This window comes from Ceratotherium simum, chromosome 24 (assembly GCF_057802395.1).
Source record: "Ceratotherium simum simum isolate JZ-2026a chromosome 24, ASM5780239v1, whole genome shotgun sequence".
NCBI lineage: Eukaryota > Metazoa > Chordata > Mammalia > Perissodactyla > Rhinocerotidae > Ceratotherium > Ceratotherium simum.
Window position 1 is genome coordinate 27,662,933 of NC_141923.1, and position 21,685 is coordinate 27,684,617.

The following is a 21,685-nucleotide window of genomic DNA, read 5'->3' on the forward strand; positions in this document are numbered from 1 at the left end:
GGGTCCTGTGTGGAGTAAATATGTTTGACTGAGAGGCCTGACAAAGAACAAAGTGATTTCAGAGACAGAGGATCAGAGCATTTTCAAAAGGACCAATCTGACTGAGATGTTCCTCATCTCTGCAAACCACCCGAGGGGGAAACTGAAGAGCTGTTCACTCACCTCCATCTCTGATCCAAAGAAGGGGAACAAAGGCAGACCCAAGCCCACAGGCAAAGCCAGGATGGCTGCACTGTGGAGTGTGTACATGTGGGGAGGTCTTCAGACGGTCTAAGAGGGCCCAGGAGTCCTGATCTGCTCCAGCGAGCTTTCTGAAGACAAGTAACCAAAGAGTGCAGCAAGAGGCCAGGCTTGTGGGACTGGCCCCAAAACAAACCAATTTCTTTCAGGCACCATTTCCATATCTGAGGGTCTCAAAATCTGTGGGAGAGACTCAACTGGAAGGAAAGAGGGCAGCAGGAAAGGGCTACCCTAGGTTTCTATTTTCGCCACTACATCCCAATTAAGTGAGTTTAGACTGAGGAGTGCTTGAAAGATGCTTGATTCAGGACAGGAAGGAGACCAGAAATCAGAATGAGGGCTGACAGGGCTGGCCCCGTGGTGTAGCGGTTAAATGCATGCGCTCTGCTGCTGGCGGCCCAGGTTCGGATCCTGGGCGCGCACCGAAGCACCGCTTGTCAGGCCATGCTGTGGCCGCGTCCCACATAAAGTGGAGGAAGATGGGCACGGATGTTAGCTCAGGGTCAGTCTTCCTCGGCAAAAAAAAAAGGAGGATTGGCGTGGATGTTAGCTCAGGGCTGATCTTCCTCACAAAAAAAAAAAAAAAGCAAGAATGAGGGCTGACGAGTTCTACAAGGACATCGATAAACAAATTCTCTGGATGAGGAGAAGAGGAGGAGAAACCATGGTTAGTAAAGAGCTCTTGGAAATAAAAATATTCTTTATTTAGTTAGATTTTTCATGTTGCGAGGGAACTGCCGTCAATAAGAACATCTATTCAATACACATTGCCATGGTGACAACTTAACCATATTTAAATTCATTGAGTTTTCCTTTTGTTAAAAAAATCTTTCTGGGACATTTAAATACAAATAAAAAGACGCAAGATCTGAACAGTGAGTATAGTAAGCTCCTGTTTATGTAAAAAAAGGAATGCACACAAACATACACATATGTACCAACACACACACACACACACACACACACACTCTCTCTCTCTCATACAAACATATATACAATGTTGGCATCTTCACAGAACAATTCTGAAAGGATGTACAAAAAACTGGTGACCTCCATGGAGAAGCACTGGTTAGCTAGGGGTCAGTGGGAGAGGGAAACTAATTGTTTACTATATATCATTTATACCTTTTAAAATTTTGTATCATTTATATGTAGTTATTTATTACAAAAATAAATTATTCAAAAGTCAAAAGGAAGTCAAGTTCTAATAAGAGTTAAGAAGGTAACAAATTAACTGTGAGTACAAGTCAAAAGTATCCAAATGAAGCCCACGTTTCAACCAGCAGGGTATAGGACAAACCATTAGACCAGGCTGAAGAAGGAATTACTGTTCAACACTTATTGTGGCTACAAAATCAGGTTAGGTCATCAGTGAAAGGCAGAGACTTGGGTAAGTGGGAAAGAGCAAGGCTTTCCTGTCAAATGTGCCTAGGCTCAAATGTAGGCTCTGGCACTTAGAAACTCGGTGATGTTTTCAAGTTACTTAACCTCTCTGAGCTTTAACTTCCTCATAAGCAAGTATAATTACTTAGCTGGATTGTTGGGGATTAAGTGAAGATCACATATGTAAATCTAGCCAAGGCATTCAATAAAGGTTTCCAGAAATAAATCAAAGTACCAGGCACAGAGCAGACACTCAACAAATGCTCCACTCCTTCCCAAACCTCCACCTCGGTTTTCTAAGGAACCCAACAACGGGATGACATGCCAGTCTGCCTGTCTGTAATGATTTGTGAAGGGTAGTTGGCTATGCATTTTTCAACATATTTTTCTAGTCTTATGATGATGCTCACTAGCTGTGAAAGCAAACTCTTAAAATGAAAACATATGTTTAGGTTCCCCAGATCATATTTACTCAATTCTCTCTGGCAGAAATAATCTTTTCCTCTTCTAAACACTTATAAAAATTTATTTGTATGTGTCTTATCACATTTAGCACATTCTACCATGTATTACAGACACTTACGTACGGACTTTTTCCCCCTTCTGGACAATACACACTGAAAATGGCTGGATTTATATCCGATTAATTTTTGTTTCACCCAGAGTGCCCAGTAGAATGCCTTGACCATAAAAGGTGCTTAATAAACATTTACTCCATGAATGAAAAAAACAAAATTCACATTATACCAACTATTCATCTTTTTTTTTTTCTTTTCAGCAACTACTGAATTCCTATACAAGAAAGTAGGCAAGTTTGTGTCTACACAGAGATGTAATCTTGTAATGGCACCATTCTCTGGACTTTGAACAGTGCCTAATGTGCTATTTGTGTTCAACTCATACTCAGCCACAAAATGTAAGTAAGACCTTCTGTAGATTCCAAACAAAAATAAATTCACCTTCCTAAATGTGAATTTTGTGGCAGGACCTTAGACATTGATGTTCCATAGTAATAACATCAGTTTTTACCTCAAACAACAAAATAAAATAAATTAGGAGAATTGATTGCTTAGGAGACTGTCATTTCCCTGGATACTGATGTCACCGATTAATTGGCCAGAGGAACTTAAGGGAGGTTTCAGAAACATTTAATTGTTTCTCCAAATTGTTTTTCTCTTTTTGTTATGTTAAGAGATGCAATCACCAACCACCCTGAACCAGACCAAGCCCTACCACAAGAGGAGGCCTATGACCTTTGCCTCATTTTTAATGCTGAGATCTCCCCTCCGGAAGGAGCTGAGGCCTTATCACCATAACCTGCAGTGTATGTGGAGGCATGTCTTCCAACAGAGCCTGTGCAAGTGAATGCCCACCCCTCCCTTTTAAATACTCATTCCCCATCTGAAATAAGTCACCTGCTGTCCCATGCTTGGGGACAGCCATGACTTTGGAAATAATTCCGTGTGGTCTCCTATTTGCTGCAAATACACTCTATTTTGTGTGACAACTACTTCTGGTGGAGTCTGATTTTAACTTGCCAGGAGGAGAACCCACTTTGGTTCGGTAACACTAACACTTTTCCTTTTCTTCCTAATAATACTAGCCTTATTTTGTTTGGGTAATAACGTGTACCCAGCTAAAAAATTACATTTCCCAACCATTCCTGTGCCTAGAGATAACTATGTGACACAGTTCGGAGATGTAAACAGAAGTTTTCAGGTGGCATTTCTGGGACAGCTCTTTAAAGAGGGCAGACTGGGTTGGTACACAACTTTTGCCCTTTACTGTTCTTCTTCTTCCCACCCAGAACATGGATATCTACCTAGAGTTGGACAGGCAAAGGGTGAAAGTTATTTGCTAAAGATTGCAGAAGATAAAGACAGAAGGAGCATGGGCTCCTGATAGTACTATGGAATTTGGGAGAGCCTATCTCTAGATTTCTTATTATATGGGGGGGAAAAAATCTCCAACTTGTTTAAGCCATGGGTAGGGGGTGGGGGTGGAGGGGTAGTCTATTACATGCAGCCAAATGGAATCCTAACTGAGCTGAGATATAATTCTCAATCTACCAAAGAGTAAAGCTTGTTTAAGCTTCAATATAACACAAATATACCGCATCTCAAAAAAACAGATACTCTTTCCAAATACAATAAAAGCTTCTGGGTTCTCATTTGTTGTTTGGTGGTCATACTCTAATACACTGAATGGATAATGAAATGATTAAAATTCTGTACCATCCAAAATTCCAAAGAGTCAGTAATGCAGACAAGTTCCCAGGTATTTCACCAAAGCCAAGGCTAAGAGGAATGAGATTAAAGCAATCTAATCTGATAAGAAGAAACCCAGGAAAATACTCAGGCAATGTTAAAAGCAGACATATAAATGGATGTCTTTAGACTAGCAGCAGAAATCAAACTCCCCAGGGCCCACATAGCCTATATTGGCCCCAATCCTACAACTCCACCAACAATAGATTATGTGAACTCTTTTGTCCTGATATTCATTCATAAATGGACAGAAGAGTTGTACAAAGTTCTCTATATAATGTCTAAGAGATGTGAGGTTTGGATATACACTATCAGCACTCTGCACTTGTGGGTGAACAGCCCAGGGATGGAGGCTGTACCGTCATCAGTCAACGTCCTGGGAATGGGAGAGCTGTGTAAGCACTGGCCTCAACTCAAGGCCTGGTCAACATATACAAGACTTTTGCTTCTTTATTGGGTGTGGGAAACAGCCATGCTTCAGCAAGGAGACTCAGAGAAAACCACAGTTTGAGGGTTGGCTTGGCCCCAGGCAAAAGACTGGAAAGGCCCTCCTCCCACAACAGAAGGGTACTCGTGGGTGGGAAGGAGGAATTTCTGATAGACAGAACACAGACTGCAACTTGGAAGGTTATAGGGAAGCAAGATCTGGGCTCTCTTACTAGAAAGATAATACGGTTCAGAGATTAAATTCTGGGAGGTTTTTTTTTTAATTCCTTCCAGAAAAACACTCCTTTTTTGAGTCTTTACTCAGGCTTCCTGGTGATGGAGCAAAGCTGGATGGCTCTTTGTAGCAAAATAACTCTCTAAATTCATTTTTTGAAAATTAAGGGAGATAAAGAAGGCAAATGTTAACCTCTGTTTGAGTGGGTTAATGTCCCTTTGCACTCCTTTTACTCTTGATTTCAGAAGAGCAAACATTTCTAGGCATTATTCTCCCCAGATGAGATTTTATCCTAACTTGGATAAAGTTCCCATTACATAGTACACAAAGCCACTTCTAGTATGTTTCTCTCTGGCAGCTCAAGTGCTAAGGTGGTATATCTTCCTGAGCATGTAAGACGCTAATCACTCACCTTACTACAACCAGGCCGACAGTTGTTCAATGCAAAGAACACATTACGGCTTTTGTGCAACCATACAATGCTGTAAAAAGTAAAAAGCTTGGGCCAAGGTGACGGTGAGGGTAGTTGTTTCTATTTTGGCAAAAGCAAGCTTCCAAAAGGCCTTTGTCTCACACTGTATGGAGTTCTTGGCTGTCTTCCATTCACAATGTTTGTCAGCTGGGACAAGCCTGGAGGCTGAGCAAGAGAAACAGAGTATAACTTCTGGTACTGTCACAAGGCACTGGACAGTGCTATGACCCCGGCAGGGAGGGAGCGGACACCCAGAAGATGCTACTGTTCATACAGAGAGGGACCAATGACACAAACACCTGAGACAGGACTTTGAGCTGCCAAAGATACTGGAAGTCCGCTGGCATATCCTTCCATTTCTAAAATCAATTAAGAAGCTCTTTCTTCTTAAGCAACTAGGAAAGAAGGCTCTTGAATGACCAAATCTAAAAGATGTGAATACAGGTGCTTACCTGGACAAAATAATTTAGGAGAAACTATTATTCACCAACCAACTGAAAGCACTGTGCTTCACCCAGTCCCTAAATCAACTGTACTTGCTAACATTTGAAAAACAATGCAGGTGATACAAAACAGATATTCAAATATACTCATGAGCCTCAGACTCCATCTAACCAAACCAAAGATACCAAGAGCAGTTTCTGAGTTGGTTTTTCAATAGTACTGAGACACATGAACTGATTTTGGGCTGGGTGTGTGTTACAACCAAAGGAGCCCAATTATGAGGCAGCTGGCTAAGGCAAGGGCTGCAGCCCATGACCACAAAACTCAGTGAAACCAACTAGCCCCAAGACATTACATGGATGACCTTCCCTCACTAGCAGCCCCATCACCCATTCAACAACAGAACCAATTAGACATACCTTAGCAGAGGCTGATATTCTGATGGCAAATTTACACTCATATGACTGTAGACTCTGCTTTGCTTTCTATCTCTTTCTCCCTCAATGCCCAGCAATATCTGAACACTGATCATACACACTGACAAAAGGTTGGCAGACTGAGGTTTTTTGTCTGTTTTTGAAACATTTAAATTTAATATATGTTCATTTGAAAAAGGAAAACAGTTTTTTTTTTTTAAAGATTTTATTTATTTATTTATTTCCCCCCCAAAGCCCCAGTAGATAGTTGTATGTCATAGCTGCACATCCTTCTAGTTGCTGCACGTGGGACGCGGCCTCAGCATGGCTGGAGAAGCGGTGCGTCGGTGCGCGCCCGGGATCCGAACCCGGGCGGCCAGCAGCAGAGCGCACACACTTAACTGCTAAGCCACGGGGCCGGCCCAGGAAAACAGTTTTAAAAGTCATTTCAAATTCTACTCTGAGATATAACCTCTGGTAACATTTAGACTGTTTTCTCTGTATATACAGACTTATTTTCTATGAGTATACAGGCTTATTTTCTATGAAAATATAAGTATTTCCGGGGGCTTACAAAAATGGGATCATATGACAACTGATGTTTTGGAGACTGTTTTGTCATTCAAATATCTATCTTGAGCATTTTTTCATATCTGTAAGGGTAGATCTAGGTCACTGTTTTTAATAGCTGCATATTTTCTATTATGGTTTATCATAATTTACTTAACCAATCACCAATAGTAAAATACTGTAAACTGATACAGTAGATCTGTATTTGTCATTATGGAAACATGTTCATAACAGTTTTTTAAGTGGGAAAAAGTATGCTCCCCCAAATCTTATACTTCCATTTGAAACATCCCTGCCCCCACATTCAGGTTGTCATCACTTTGTTTTGCTATTTAAGAACAGTGTTGTGATAAACATCATGTTATCTATATCTTTTCACACATGCTGGGTCATTTCCTTAAAATAATTTCCTTAAAGTAGAATAGCTAGATTAGAAGGCTGCTTCCTCTTCTGTTCAGAATTTTTTTAATATATATTCTCAAATTGCCCTCTGTAAAGACCGTACCAATTGCATTTCCATCAGTATATTTGAGAGGATAATATCCTTGTCTTTCCTTGATTATTGTAAGGAAATAGCACGTGTCCCATGAAAAGTTGCCTCATAATTTGATGCTAATGCTGTTTCTTTTCTTTTTTATGTTTATAAGACATTTGCATCTTTGGACAAACATGCTAACGATCTACATAAATATTCTTTTAATTGTTTTATCATGGTATTAATCATCCTTTCTACTCTTTCTTCACACATCTCTCTCTAGTAATTGTGAACAAATTAATTTGCATATAATTTTTGATTGTCCAATTAAGTAAATATTAGTAAAAAAAAAATGTAGCTAATTAATACTTTACGAGCCTTGAATTTCTCCTAAAACACCTTCTTTAATATCATTTTAATTAATTTCTGCTCTGGCACAGGGGGTTTAACTAAAACCCACAAGTTGAAATTATAATGCTACGTATATTTAAGGTTAAAAGTAATACACAATAGAAGAGATATCTGCATGCTCAGTGAAGCATTATTCACAATAGCTAAGACGTGGAAGCAATCTAAATGCCCATCCATGGATGAATGGATAAAGAAAATGTATCTATATATACAATGGAATATTATTCAGCCTTAAAAAAGAAAGAAATCCTGTCATTTGCTACAACAAAGATGAACCTTCAGGACATTATGCTAGTAAAATAAGCCAGTCACAAAAAGACAAATACTGCATGATTCCAGATATATGAGGTATCTAAAGTAATTAAACTCATAGAAACATAAAACAGAATGGCGGTTGTCAAGGGTTGGGGGAAGGGGGAACAGAGAGTTGTTCAATGAGTATAGAGTTTCACTCATGCAAGATGAAAAAGTTCTAGTGATCTGTCGTACAACAATGCACATGTAGTTAACAATACTGCACTATAAACTTAAAAATTGTTAAGGGGCTGGCCCCGTGGCTTAGCGGTTAAGTGTGCGCACACCACTACTGGTGGCCCGGATTCGGATCCTGGGCATGCACTGACGCACCACTTGTCTGGCCATGCTGAGGCAGTGTCCCACATACAGCAACTAGAAGGACGTGCAGCTATGATATACAACTATCTACTGGGGCTTTGGGGAGAAAAAGGGAAAAAAAAAATTGTTAAGAGGGTAAATTTATGCTATGTGTTTTTTACCACAATGAAACAAAAAGTAATATATAATAATAAGACCAATGAACTTTTATTGAGCTTTTACCATGGGTCAGCATTGCTCTAAGCGCTTTACATGTTGTTATCGCATTTAATCCTCCCAACCATTTGATGGGGGTCCCATCATCATCTCCATATACAGAGGAAGAAACCAAGGCACAAAAAGCTTCCATGATTGCACAGCTACTGAGCAGTAAGCTGGGATCCACACCCCCAGAGGAGTCTGATTTCAGAGCTCCACTACACTATGCTGCCTTCCTTATTTATGCTATGCTGACGCCCTGTTAAAGAAAATCCACTGAAATCAAATCTCCCTTCCAAAGCAAATCTAAAGCAAACCTAGCAATTCGTCCGATTTTCATCAGATGCACTTAAACGACAGATTTCAGTTGCTTTACTCCAAGAGGAAAGTTGAAAAAAATGTGTTTCTAAGCAAATCTCTGTTACTTATTTTAAAAGCTAAAGTATGTATATATATGTATGTATGTAGGTCTATATATATATATATATATATATATATATATAAAGGTAAGCTCAAAAGATCAGCAGTGACTCCACATTGAGAGTTCAACTGGTGAAAAAAAGATAATTCATAGCCTCATTTTCGACTGTCTCTTTTATCTGCTAGTACTATTAGGGAATTACTTACATATCAGAGCCCTTGTCTAATAACGTGTCTGTGTCTTACATCTCCTGATTAGTAAAATGAAATAATTAGACAAGGCAATATCTAAGTTCCCTTACAACTTTATTTTATTTTATTTTATTTCATAATTTTATTTATTTGTTTTTTTTCCCCCAAAGCCCCAGTAGATAGTTGTATGTCATAGCTGCACATCCTTCTAGTTGCTGTATGTGGGACACGGCCTCAGCATGGCTGGAGAAGCAGTGCGTCGGTGCGCGCCCGGGATCCGAACCCGGGCCGCCAGCAGCGGAGCACGCGCACTTAACCGCTAAGCCACGGGGCCGGCCCTCCCTTACAACTTTAAATTCAGAGTTTATAAATATCTAACTTGTCTCTGTCTTCAAATGTACAGTTTGTTTTGTTTGGCTCAGAGTCTCACATGGTTGACCTACTGTGCATCTTGCACAGACCCTGCTGTCATATATTCATTAAGCTTTTTCCTGTGGCTGCATCCATCTCAGATAGGTGGGGTTCTTCACATTTAAAGACGCGGTCTTTCATCATCTCACACTGCTGTGAGTCCCTCATACGCCCACAGACAAACAAACAAACCACAGGTCACAGAGTGATGGGAGGGAACGAAACATCACCAGGCAACTATAGCAAAACCGCATTTTAGGGATTTACAACAAACGAGATGGATCCTAAGCAGCTGATAGGTGAATAGTTGCCTTTTAATATGCCCAGAACCAAGTGGAGTTCTGAATTTTGATTCATTACATTGACCATTTCTTTTTTGTGTGTATATGAGTGGGTAGCAGCAGCAGCAATAAAACTGGAATGCTTTATCTGACTGATGATAAATATGTAAAGCAAGAAGAAAATGAAGAGTCACTTCTGTCAAGGGGGAGGGTAGTAAAGTGGAAAAGGATTTGGAAGCCCTCCGATATGGTCTGAATATTATCTCTGTATTAGCTAGCTTTGCGACCTTGTGTAAGTTACTTAAACTCTTTGAGCCTCAGTTTCCTCATCAGTGGAACGGAGATAATACTCCATCTAGCACACAGGAGGCTCACTATCTATCCATTTCCTTGCCCTCACCTTCCTCCCTCTAAGACTCCAGAGGGACACTAGCAGCAGCTAAGAAAACAAGCTGGTGGCAACCAGGGACTTCTATTACTAGTAGAAATGAATCAGTATAATGAACTGGTATCTATATTGTAGTAACGCATTAAGAATCAGATTTATATGGTATTAAAAAAGCAAGCATAATGGGCTGGCCTGGTGGCGCAGTGGTTAAGTGTGCGCTCCGCTTCAGCAGCTGCAGTTTGCAGGTTTGGCTCCCAGGCGTGGACTGACACACAGCTTATCAGGCCATGCTGTGGTGGCATCCCATATAAAGTAGAGGAAGATGGGCGCGGATGTTAGCCGAGGGCCAATCTTCCTCAGCAAAAAGAGGAGGATTGGCTACAGATGTTAGCTCAGGACTAATCTTCCTCGCAAAAAAAAAAAAAAAAGCAAGCATAATATTAATCATGCAAAAGTATCATCTATGGTATTCACATTTGTGGACACCTGTCATGTTTCCTAGTAGTCTTCTCCAAAACACCAACATAGAAATAAAATGAAAATAGTTTGACCAGTAACAGTAACAGGGTTGAAAGGACAAAGTGATAATTGAAGAGATAATTCCGATGTTATTATTAACAACTCACACAAGTGCTCCAAATCTCTAAACTTCTACAACATATCTCAGGATATTGCATGACTCAGTAGTCCCTGACCCTATTACTAAGTAATAAAAGCACAAAAGAGGGTGAACTATGGGCATTTCTAAGAGTTTTAAGCCCAGGAACACTTTCTTAAGAAATTTCTTTTACTAAGAATTTGAGATAACTGGGATAATGTCTAGGCCTGAGTTTACATATGTTTAGTAAACTTTTTCTTTTGCGATAGTATATATGAGTAGTAGGAGACTTGTTAAGATACTCGAGAATAACTTTTCAAATACAGTTTTATAGGTGTCAATAACTACTTGTTGAATGTATGAACTGCAACTTAAAAATTTATGTAATAATACGTATAGCTACTATTTACTGAGTGCCTTAAATACACTGTCAGGGAGATAGCATACTGTATGACAGCCAAGAGCTTGATGCCAGAGGCTGACACACCTGGGTTCAAAAACCAGCTCTTCCATTGATTACTTATGTGACCCTGAGAAAGTCACATAAGTGATGCTCTGTTTTTCCATCTGTAAATGGGGCTGATAAGAAAGCAGTTGTGAGGATTCAATGTGATAATGCAAATAAAACTCCTGGTTCAGTGCTTGACACATGGTAACATCCTGAGGAATTTAAGCCTCCTGATAACCCACAGATATATATTATCATCTCCATATTAGAGACAAGCAAACTGAGGTCCAAAGAAGTTTCAGTAAACTGTCCCAGGTCACGGGCTGGACAGGGTCAAGATTTAAACAGGATTATCTGACTCCAAAGCCTGTCCAGAGTACCTGTTTCCAAAACAGCTGAGTGTAGTTTTATGTGCATTATTTCATGTTTTCTCAATGCATTTTATTAGGTGAGAAGAAAGGAGGTTGGTTTGGCAATATCTACTAAATCAAACGGGTCTAGGAAAGAAAAAGGAGAAGAGGAGGAAGAGGAAGCAGAAGAAGAGGAGGAGAAAGAAGAGGAAGCAGCAGCAGCTAGTAAGCGTTATATGAGTTCCTGATACAGGGCAGGAGCAAAAACACAATGGAACAAAAAACCCCAAACCAAAATAAAACAGCAGTAGGTTATGACATTCAAGTCAACATGCTCCAGGAGCTGAGCACAGACGTGTAAGTTCTTCCCCTTGCATATCCCCAGTCCAGCCTTCCTCCCGGATACTGTGAGAAAGACGGAGAAAGGCTCCCCCTGCACAGCCAGTCTGTCTGCTTGCTCTCTTCATGCCATGCTGAGGAGCTAGCATGTTATTGCTGGCTGCCTGGAAAAGCCCGGGTGGCTGTTCAATTCCTTTCTTTCCCCTCCTCCACAACGCAAACACAGGGCAGCTGAAGGCTTGGAGAAACAGTATTCATTCCTGCAGGAGGGCAGAATTTTTCTAGACACATGCAATGCACTTTTAGGAGCAGAATAACAAGACTTGGCTGGTTTTACATGGGAATCCTTTCCACACCTGTGAGGTTGTGCATGCACACACATACCATTAGCAAAAAGCTCATTACATATGGCATTCAAGATGTTACTACCATACTGAAAGACCCCTTGGGGTGAACACTGAGCTGCCCCTGGGCTGCTTGTTATAGGATCATTAGTCTCTGCTGGCACTTACTGAATCTAGGTTAGTCTGGTAAAAGTGGGCATGGTGGGAGGGGGGAAGTAAAGAACAGATGGAGCGGAAAGATGAGAGGAATTTAGGAGGCACGGTTTTCTACTCTGAGTTACCTTACTACGTTGAAAATTAAGTCTACTAAAAGTTGAAGGCCTTTGGAAAGAGAACGGAACCAGTGAAAAACTAAGATGTATTTAAAATCTCCCCCTTTCCTCCTCTGTTGTTAAAAGAAATTTCAGCAGTTCTGCCTTGGCCATCAAAATGTCCTTATTTTTTCTGCTTTTTTGGCTTTTTTCAGTCTGGATGAGGCAGAGAAGAGAGTGGGAGGGAAGGAGAGGGGGGTTGGGAGCAGAAGTTTAACAAAGGATCACTTTAACAGAAACTACTGAGTAATCGTGCTGTCCTGGGCCAAGAATAACATCAGCTCAGTGTCAGCAATTAGAATCAGGTCAGTCAGGCCTCACAGCCATGCAGCCCTCCTCACAGACCCCAGCGTGGAGGGCTACTCATGCTGATGTCACCAGCAGGCACTGCTGCCCAAGAAAGGCCCCCGACTCAGCTGAAAGGAAAGTTTTTTCTCCTCCTTTAGGGGCAGGAAGCCAGTATGAGAAGGAAGCAGGAAGCAAAGAGGGAAACTAGAGAGGAAACACACATCAGGATATATCAACACATAACAGATTCATTTTACCATCCCTAGACTATCAAGATTCTGTAATTTCCTCAACCATCCTGAAACTCATTTTAAATGAATTAATATACGTAAAGCACCTGGAATTGTGCTTGAACCACAGTAAGTGCTTATTAAGTGTTGGCTATTATTAGCAAAACAAAGAGGGAGGAATCTGTCCCATTACTTATCTCTTGTCCACCATAAAACTTGAGTCCTGGAAGCAGTGATTGCTGAGCAGAATGTACCCTGATAAGAAAAATGAGCAAGGAGGTTTTTAAGTTTGGAAAACTTATTTACAAGGAGACTGTGGTAGATGGAGTGAAAAGGAGGGAAACAAAGTTCCTATAAAAAAATGATTGCCTGAAATTTCATAAGGGCAACACTAAGTTTTAACATATCCAGTCTCCCTTCCAAAGGAGAGAAAACAAATAATGAAGAGGAGACATTTGGAATCTCTTTCCCTATAGCTCAATGGTTCTCCAAGTGTGGTCCCCAGAAGAGCAGCATGAGCTTTACCTGGCGCTTGTTGGAAATACTTGAGCTCCATTCTCAAACATGCTGAATCAGAGTTGGGGAGAGGAAGCAATCAGTGTTTTAACAGACCCTCCAAGTGGTTCTGTTGCTCAAAACCAGGGGTCCGCAAACTAGGGCTTGCAAGCCAAGTCCAGCCTGCCGCCTGTTTTGTAAACAAAGTTTCATTGGAAAACAGCCATTCATTTACATATTGTCTATGGCTGTTTTCACTCTACCATGGCAGAGTTGAGTAGTTGCCACATGGACCCTATGGCCTGAAAAGCTTAAATATTTACTATCTGGCCATTTACAGAAAAAGTTTGCTGACTCCTGCTCTGACTTAGAACAATGGTTTTTTAAACTGCTGGTTTTATCCATCAGTGTGTAAAAGCTCATAGTTTCAATTTTGTCTTATTTTGTTTATCATGCTTTCTATCAAATGGACTGGATCACACCTATTTCCTTGTACCTCTGTCCCTCGAAACCTCTGCCAATGGCTCTGGGTGATTTTCCTCTCCCACGCCTATGTTATAGGACCAGTCTTTCGTAGGGGTGGATTCAGTGCATGACAGTTTCTAGATTTATGAGTGCAATGCTAGACAGAGATGGAGGTCAAAGCTTACTCTGCATGAATGGTTGGAGATGCCCATTTCCAAACTCATATCCTGAATCAGAGTTTGCCTTCTTAAAGTTAATACCTTCAATAAGCTGGCTATCTAAGTGCAGAAAAGGATGAACTTCCACTGCACGTAACGCAAGAAAGGCTACACGATCTGTCCCAAAACATTTTTAGGAGATCACAATGAAAGGCACTGTCTATGCACATAATTATGATAATATAACGTAATATAACATAGTACAGTATAATAACATATATAATAGAAAGCCTCCTTGGGGCCAGCTGGGTAGCATAGTGGTTGAGTTTGCATGCTCTGCTTTGGTGGCCTGGGGTTCGCAGGTTTGGATCCTGGGCATGGACATACATACTGCTTATCAAGCCATGCTGTGGCAGGCATCCCACATAAAAAGTAGAGGAAGATGGGCATGGATGTTAGCCCAGGGCCAATCTTCCTCAGCAAAAAGAGGAGTATTGGCAATAGATGTTAGCTCAGGGCTAATCTTGCTCACCAAAAAAAACCCACCAAAAAACATATATATATATACACACACACACACACACACACACATACACATAAAGCCCCCTTTAATGTCCTGTTCCATAAACAGGGATCTCTTGTGGATGAAAGTTAGGTAAACCAGATTTCAATTGTATCCATTGCTCTCAAACAGGCAATTAACCAAATTGTTATTTACATCAATGGTTACCTACACTTTAGAAAAATGAATCCAAAGCACAAGGAGTTCATCAGAGAAACCATCTCTATCTAAAGGGTTAACCCAATGACAGATATACAGGACATACTGAGAATGCAAACCATGCTTCAATCAACAATTTGGTGATAATTATAACAGTCAAGTCTAGCATGGCCATAAGCTAGGCTAGAAACAAGCATAAAATCCAGTAGGGCTTTGCTCCTTCTGTGGAGCAATTCTTAATGTCCCCTGAAATAAAGTGTTCTAAGTTATTCTTCATGTTAGAACATTTAATATCTTATTTGCTATTTTATTAGTTATAAACTCTTCAAGCTAATAAAACGTAGTTTTGTTAGCTCTCCCCTATAGTCCCAGAACTTCACCCTTACTCATTTTTACCTAAACCAACTGTGGATGAGAAGAACAGGGGGAAGAAATAAAATGATGTTATAAACATATATAAAATTATGATGAATGATTTTCTGTTCCCTCTCCAGCAGACACAAGATAACTCCCTTCTTGGGAGTTCTGACTCCTCTCTAAGATAGATATTCTGACAGATTCTAAAAAACATGTTTTCTATATACTTCATAGTTCGGTGAAACTAAACCAGTGTAATCCTCAGTGAAAAAAAAACCCACACAAGAATAGCAGTACTCTGAATTTTCAAAGGAATGTGAGTTGCTGGAAGCTAATCAAAAGAACGAGAAGGACTTATAAATGAAGCAGTTTCCAAAAGTGAAAATCAGCAAAACTGTCTCTCCTTCCTCAAAACTTCAATGCCTTGCAATTGCCTCCTTTTTAAAAAAATCATCCACTATTTCAAGTATGAAAGCATTGAAAGGGCCCAATTGTCTAGATTTGTTAGAGCCATTGATTATACTCTCATAAGGGAAATAAGGCTATATATGATATCTCTATTCTCCAGCATCTGATTAAGTTGGCATTCTCAAGTACTCTGAATGATGGGGAGTTCAGAGGCTTAAAAAATTTTACAAAATTTACACAGGTTAAAAAAAATCTAAGATACACATTTATCTCTGCAATTGTGAAAATGCAAATTGGCTTAAATGCCTTCACTATCCCAAGAATAAGTGAGGAAATTTCTACATGACAGAGGGCAGTGTGGTGATCAGAATGAGATGCTACATGCCACGCTTTACAGATAACAAGTCTGGATTTCTCTCCAGTAAAAACGACCTAAAGAACTACTTCACAATGCCTCACTTGAAATTGCTCAACTACAATGAATTAATATAATACACAGAGTACACTATCACAGATAAAGATGATCAAGTGATGAATGATATTGAAATAAAATATGTCTGGACTTGAACAGTAGTTGAAAAGATAAGTAAAGAGAGAGAGCATAATGATAATTGTTTTATTTAGAGGAAAAAGACACTTTGGGAAACGCTGCCTTAGCTTTTGAGTGACTATTAATTTTGCACAAACTAATGTACACTATGTACTTCATTTTTATAGGAAAGAGCAAACGACAAGAAATCAAGCTGATAGATGTTTCTTCACTTAATGAAATATCAGGGAAGCTCCTAGAATCAGTACTGATTCAGCCCAATAGAACATGGTAACTGATTCTAATGATAATCCTGAAATCAGCAAGAAAAATTTAACTCTTTATGGCCTGACTTGTGTGAAGTCATCCTTTTTCTGTAATTGGGGGCATGCTGATACACTAGTGCAATTTACTTATCTAGCTTCTTCACACACATGCTCAGGAGTTTCTGTCATTTTATGGACAGTGAGTAGAGAATCAATATTTCACTGGAGTGTTAAGTTCCACAACAGTGAGAATTTTTGTGTATATTGTTACATTTTTGTGTACATTGTTTTCTGAACAAACTGTCAAACCAGAACACCGATAACCTAACTTCTGACCATTTCTTACAAGAAGAACTTGAAAATTATTTATTCCTTGAAAATCTTGATAGGTCATGAAGGATTAATATGTGGGTATGTATTCCAAGTCTGTGAAGATAAGGAATTAGTACATTTAGAAAAAAAATTCATTAAAATGCTAGGTAATTTTAGGTATCTGGGAATTAGACCCTTTGGGAAATTACTGAACTACGATCATCCAACAGAAAGGGTAAATACGACAATAGAGATTTTTATGCAGAAACATTCAAATGAAAGAAAGAATGTCAAAACTGGTTCAGCATCATCTTCCAGAAAAGCCAATGTTATGGCTTCAAAACATTTCTTCCCTGAGAGTAGATTCCCCATGACCCATCAAAGTCATGGTGGCACTGGGAAACTATTCCTACGTTTCGCCCTGGCCCTCTTTTTAGTTTCCGAGAGAAGGAAGATATTAGTACGTGGAAAAGCCTTATCTTGAATTACCTGGTGCCTGGCACGACTCTGGTCCAGAAGCTGCCGGGACTGAAGTTTTTGTTGTTCGAGCTGCTGCAGGGCAAAGTGGAGTTGGTAGCTGCCCGCTGTGGGGTGATACTTGTGCTGGGGGACCACCCCTGTAGCCTTGCTGTACGCGTTGTTCTCTACCTCTCCCTCCCAGGCAAAGCCACCTGTTTGGAGGCTCCTGAAGAGAAAAGAAAACATATTTCTTACAGTAGTTGTGTGAACAATTTAAAGGAAAGGAGAGAAATATCTCAGGTATTTTTCCCTTAAAGAACTAAACACAGTTTGGAATTACAAATCCATTTGTGTGATAAATTATCTGACTTGGCCACTAAACTGTAGCTCCATGAAGACAAAGATAGGGTCTGCTCTGCTCTCCATTCTATTTGTAGTGCTTATCACAAGGCCTGGCACAGGGTCAGTGTACAGTAAATATCTGTTGAATGTTAGATAATTATAATAGCAGTTTTACTCTTCTGTGAATGCCACGAGGACTTCCAGGAGGAGCCAGAGAGCTTCAAATGCAGGATGGTAGGTTAAATTTAAGGTAGGAACAGAGGCACAAGCATCTTCTCTAACATTAACTTCAAAAGTATAGGGGTGAATTATACAGAATTCTTCGTTTTCCTCATCACCCATTAGTCAAGTATCTAAATCTTTTAAAGAAGTGTTTACATTTGAGCGTATGTCCCCATCACTGGATAACATAACTGGTCTGAGAAGACATTTTTTTCATTATTCTAAATTTACCTCAACAGGGTCCCCAGCCAAGCCGACATTTAGTCTGCACACAGGAAGAAGGTGAAGGGCCGGTGGCCTTCTGGACTGTTCATACCTATGCTATGCTATCTATTAAATACTTTGACTATCTTCCTTGCCCAAATTCTAAAATTTTAGATTGTGGTGACCATGTCTGTGCACATTCAAGTTGAAGTCTTTACAACTACAGGCTCCTACATTTCCCCTCTCAGTCCATTTCTTCCAGGTAGAAAAGTTCCCATTTATACCACTTCATATCCATTAGGATGGCTATTATTAAAAACAAAACAGGAGAGAAGTCAAGACGGCGGCACAGGCAGACTTGAACTCACCTCCTCCCACAGATACAGCCAATTTACAACTACTCTTGGAAAAATTACCCCTGCGAGAGGACCGAAAACTGGATAAGAGGAGCTCCTGCAACAAAGGACAATCCTAATCGAGGTGGAAGAGGCAGAAACTCCCTTCTGGAAAGGAAAAACGTCGCCTTCACAAGCCGCAGCACCTCACGGCCACCCGGGAGCAGCCCAAAGGTCCGCAGCCCTCCCTGGAGGAGCGGGGCCCTGAGCCAGGGAGTGCCCCGCTGTAGGCATTTTGTGGACCCAGCACAATCGAGACGAGTGGCATAACATCTGACGTTGCTTGCTACTAAAGCATTGGGGAGTACCCCGAGAAAAGTTGGTTCACAAAGAAATCAAAACCGGCTCTTAAAGGGCCCATGCGCAAACTCACCTGTTTCATAATTTTATTTATTTATTTATTTTTCCCCCCAAAGCCCCAATAGATAGTTGTATGTCATAGTTGCACATCCTTGTAGTTGCTGTATGTGGGATGCGGCCTCAGCACGGCCGGAGAAGTGGTACGTTGGTGCGCGCCCGGGATCCGAACCCGGGCCGCCAGTAACCGCTAAGCCACGGGGCCGGCCCAAACTCACCCGTTTCAGAAAGCAACCTAAAATCACCAGAAAGAAAGCTGCACAGTGCTTTGGTGAAAAGAGACTCACCTGATAGGCTCTGAGTGCATCTTGGTGAGAGGTGAGACCTCTCCAGGGACCGGGACATTGGCAGTGGCCATTATTGTGGCCTGGTGTGGGTGTGCTGACACAGACACTGGCAGATGCCATTGGAGTTCTCCCTGGGGCCTGCTAGCCAAGGGTCTGCCCCAACCACTAGAGCACCGACTTAATCAAGCTCAGCCAGGGCAGGCAGCCCACCCTAGGAACTGACCCCACCCAACAACAAGCCCTCGGGCAACTTGTAGGCCTGCTAAGTAAGCTGCCTGGATTCTCCGAAGACTTGCGAGTGGGTCCAAGGAACAGGCGGAGAGTGTGGGGCGGTGGTAGAGTGTGTGGGGCTCCCACCTTGGAGAGACTGGGTCCACTTCAGGGGGTCGGGGCGCGCACACAGGGCAGGACTGTGTTGACTTGTGTGTGGACCTGTGGGCGGCGGGGCTTGTCAGCTGCAGAAGACTTGTGCTTCTCCAAGACCCACATAGGGGGTTTGCCCCACCTTCCAAAGCCTGTAACAATTGGGTGCTCCCGTGCCTGAGGCCAGCCCCACCCAGCTGCAATCCTCAGAGAGCTGACAAGAGACCTAAAGGCTGGAGGCTTATAGCAATTGTAAGCCTCTGAGCCTGACAACCTGCCATGCTGGGGGCCTACTCACTTAAAAGAAATACTGCAACACAAATGTGCTAACAGAACTTGTAGCCAACTGTGCTGGTGCTCCCCACACCCGATAAAGAGAGTGAAGGGCCCACAACAACTACAAACAGCTGAGCATTACGACAGCTGGCCACGGGCATAGCTCAGCCTCCCTGGGCACCTACAGGGAGAGCAACCACGCCACAACAGAAGGACACACGTAGCCCACATAGGGGTCACTCCTGGAACATTCAGAACTGAGGGAAGTACACTGCCGGGACTCATAAGGCATCACTTATATAAGGTCACCTCTCCAAGAGCAGGAGATGTAGCCGACCTACCTAATACATAGACACAAGCACAGGGAAAGAGGCAAAATGAGGAGGCAAAGGAATACGTTCCAAGTAAGGGAACAGCCAAACCCCAGAAAAGGAACTAAGTGAAACAGAAATGAGCAACCTACCCGACAGAGAGTTCAAACAAAGAGTGTTAAGGATGCTCACCGACCTTGGGAGAAGAACGGATGAACTCAGTGAGAACGTCAACAAAGAAATGGAAGATATAAAAAAGAACCAATCAGGGGCCGGCCCCATGGCTTACCAGTTAAGTGCGCGTGCTCCGCTACTGGCGGCCCAGGTTCAGATCCTGGGTGCGCACCGATGCACCGCTTCTCCGGCCATGCTGAGGCCACGTCCCACATACAGCAACTAGAAGGATGTGCAACTATGATATACAACTATCTACTGGGGCTTTGGGGGGGAAAAAAAAGGAGGAGGATTGGCAATAGATGTTAGCTCAGAGCCGGTCTTCCTCAGCAAAAAAAAAGAGGAGGATTAGCACGGATGTTAGCTCAGGGCTGATCTTCTTCACAAAAAAAGAGAGAAAACTTCCCTAACCTAAGGAAGGAAACAGATATCCAGGTACAAGAAGCACAGAGAGCACCAAACAAGATAAACCCAAAGAGGCCCACACCAAGACACATCATAATTAAAATGTCCAGAATTAAAGATAAAGAGAGAATCCTAAAACCCACAAGAGAAAGACAAGTTACATACAAAGGAAACCCCATAAGGCTATCAGCTGACTTCTCAGCAGAAAACTTACAGGCTAGTAGAGAGTGGCATGATATATTTAAAGTGCTAAAAGGAAAAAACCTACAGCCAAGAATACTCTACCTGGCAAGGTGATCATTCAAAATGGAAGGAGAGATAAAGAGTTTCCCAGACAATCAAAAATTAAAGGAGTTTGTCACCAAGAAACCAGTACTACAAGAAATGCTAAAGGGACTTATTTAAGGGGAAAAGAGAAGACCACAAATAGGAAAAAGTATCTATTTCCATGATAAGAGGGTAATGGATACAAATGCACCAAAAAGAGGTTAGATATGATATCAAAAACATAAAATGTGGGAGGAAGAGAGTTAAAGAGTAGAGCTTTTCAGGTCAAACTAAAGAGACCATCAACTTAATACAGATTCCTATATACGTACGTTACTGTATATGAACCCCATGGTAATCACAAACCAGAAACCTATACTGAATACACAAAAAACTAAGAGAAAGGAACCCAAACATAATACTACAGAAAGCCATCAAACCACAAGGGAAGAGAGCAAGAGAAAAGTGAAATAAGTCAGAGGGAGAAGGTCAAATACGGTATGACCTCACTCATTAAGTAGTATATAATAACAAAAACAAACACAGAGACAGAGATTGGATTGGTGGTTACCAGAGGGGAAGGGGGGAGGGAGGAGGGCACAAGGGATAATTAGGCACATGTGTGTGGTGATGGATTGTAATTAGTATTTGGGTGGTGAACATGAGAACATGATGTAATCCATGCAGAAACAGAAGTATAATGATGTACACCTGAAATTTATACAATGTTATAAACCAATGTTACCACAATAAACAAACAAAAAAAGAATGTCGGGGGCAGCCCCAGCAGCCTAGTGGTTAAGTTAGGTGCACTCTACTTTGGTGGCCCAGGTTCAGTTCCTGGGCACAGACCTACACCACTCATCTGTCAGCGGCCATGCTGTGGCAGCACCTCACATACAAAAGGAGGAAGATTGGCAACACATGTGAGCTCAGGGCGAATCTTCCTCAGCAAAAAAAAAAAAATTAATAATGTCTGTTCACCAGACGATATATGTAACAGAGTGAAAGGCAAACTGCAAAGTGGGAAAAGGTATTTCTGCATATAGAATTAACAAAGGGCTCATATCCAGATTATATAAATAATTCCTACAAATTAATAAGAACAATAAGTCAGAGACTCGAACAGGGACTTTACAAAAAAGTCCCTGTTCATATGG

At 41.3% G+C, this 21,685-nt stretch overlaps 1 protein-coding gene across 16 annotated transcripts in view; it reads right to left on the reverse strand.

Annotated features, from left to right (window-relative positions):
• Positions 1 to 21,685, reverse strand: part of TTLL5 (tubulin tyrosine ligase like 5) — a 300,941-nt gene that overhangs the window by 74,333 nt on the left and 204,923 nt on the right. For all 16 annotated transcript variants that reach the window (XM_087448166.1, XM_014784427.2, XM_014784432.2 and 13 more), the window contains one exon: positions 16,953 to 17,148. In XM_087448166.1, coding sequence (XP_087304292.1) covers positions 16,953 to 17,148 — 196 coding nt within the window. The remainder of the gene's footprint in view (positions 1 to 16,952; positions 17,149 to 21,685) is intronic.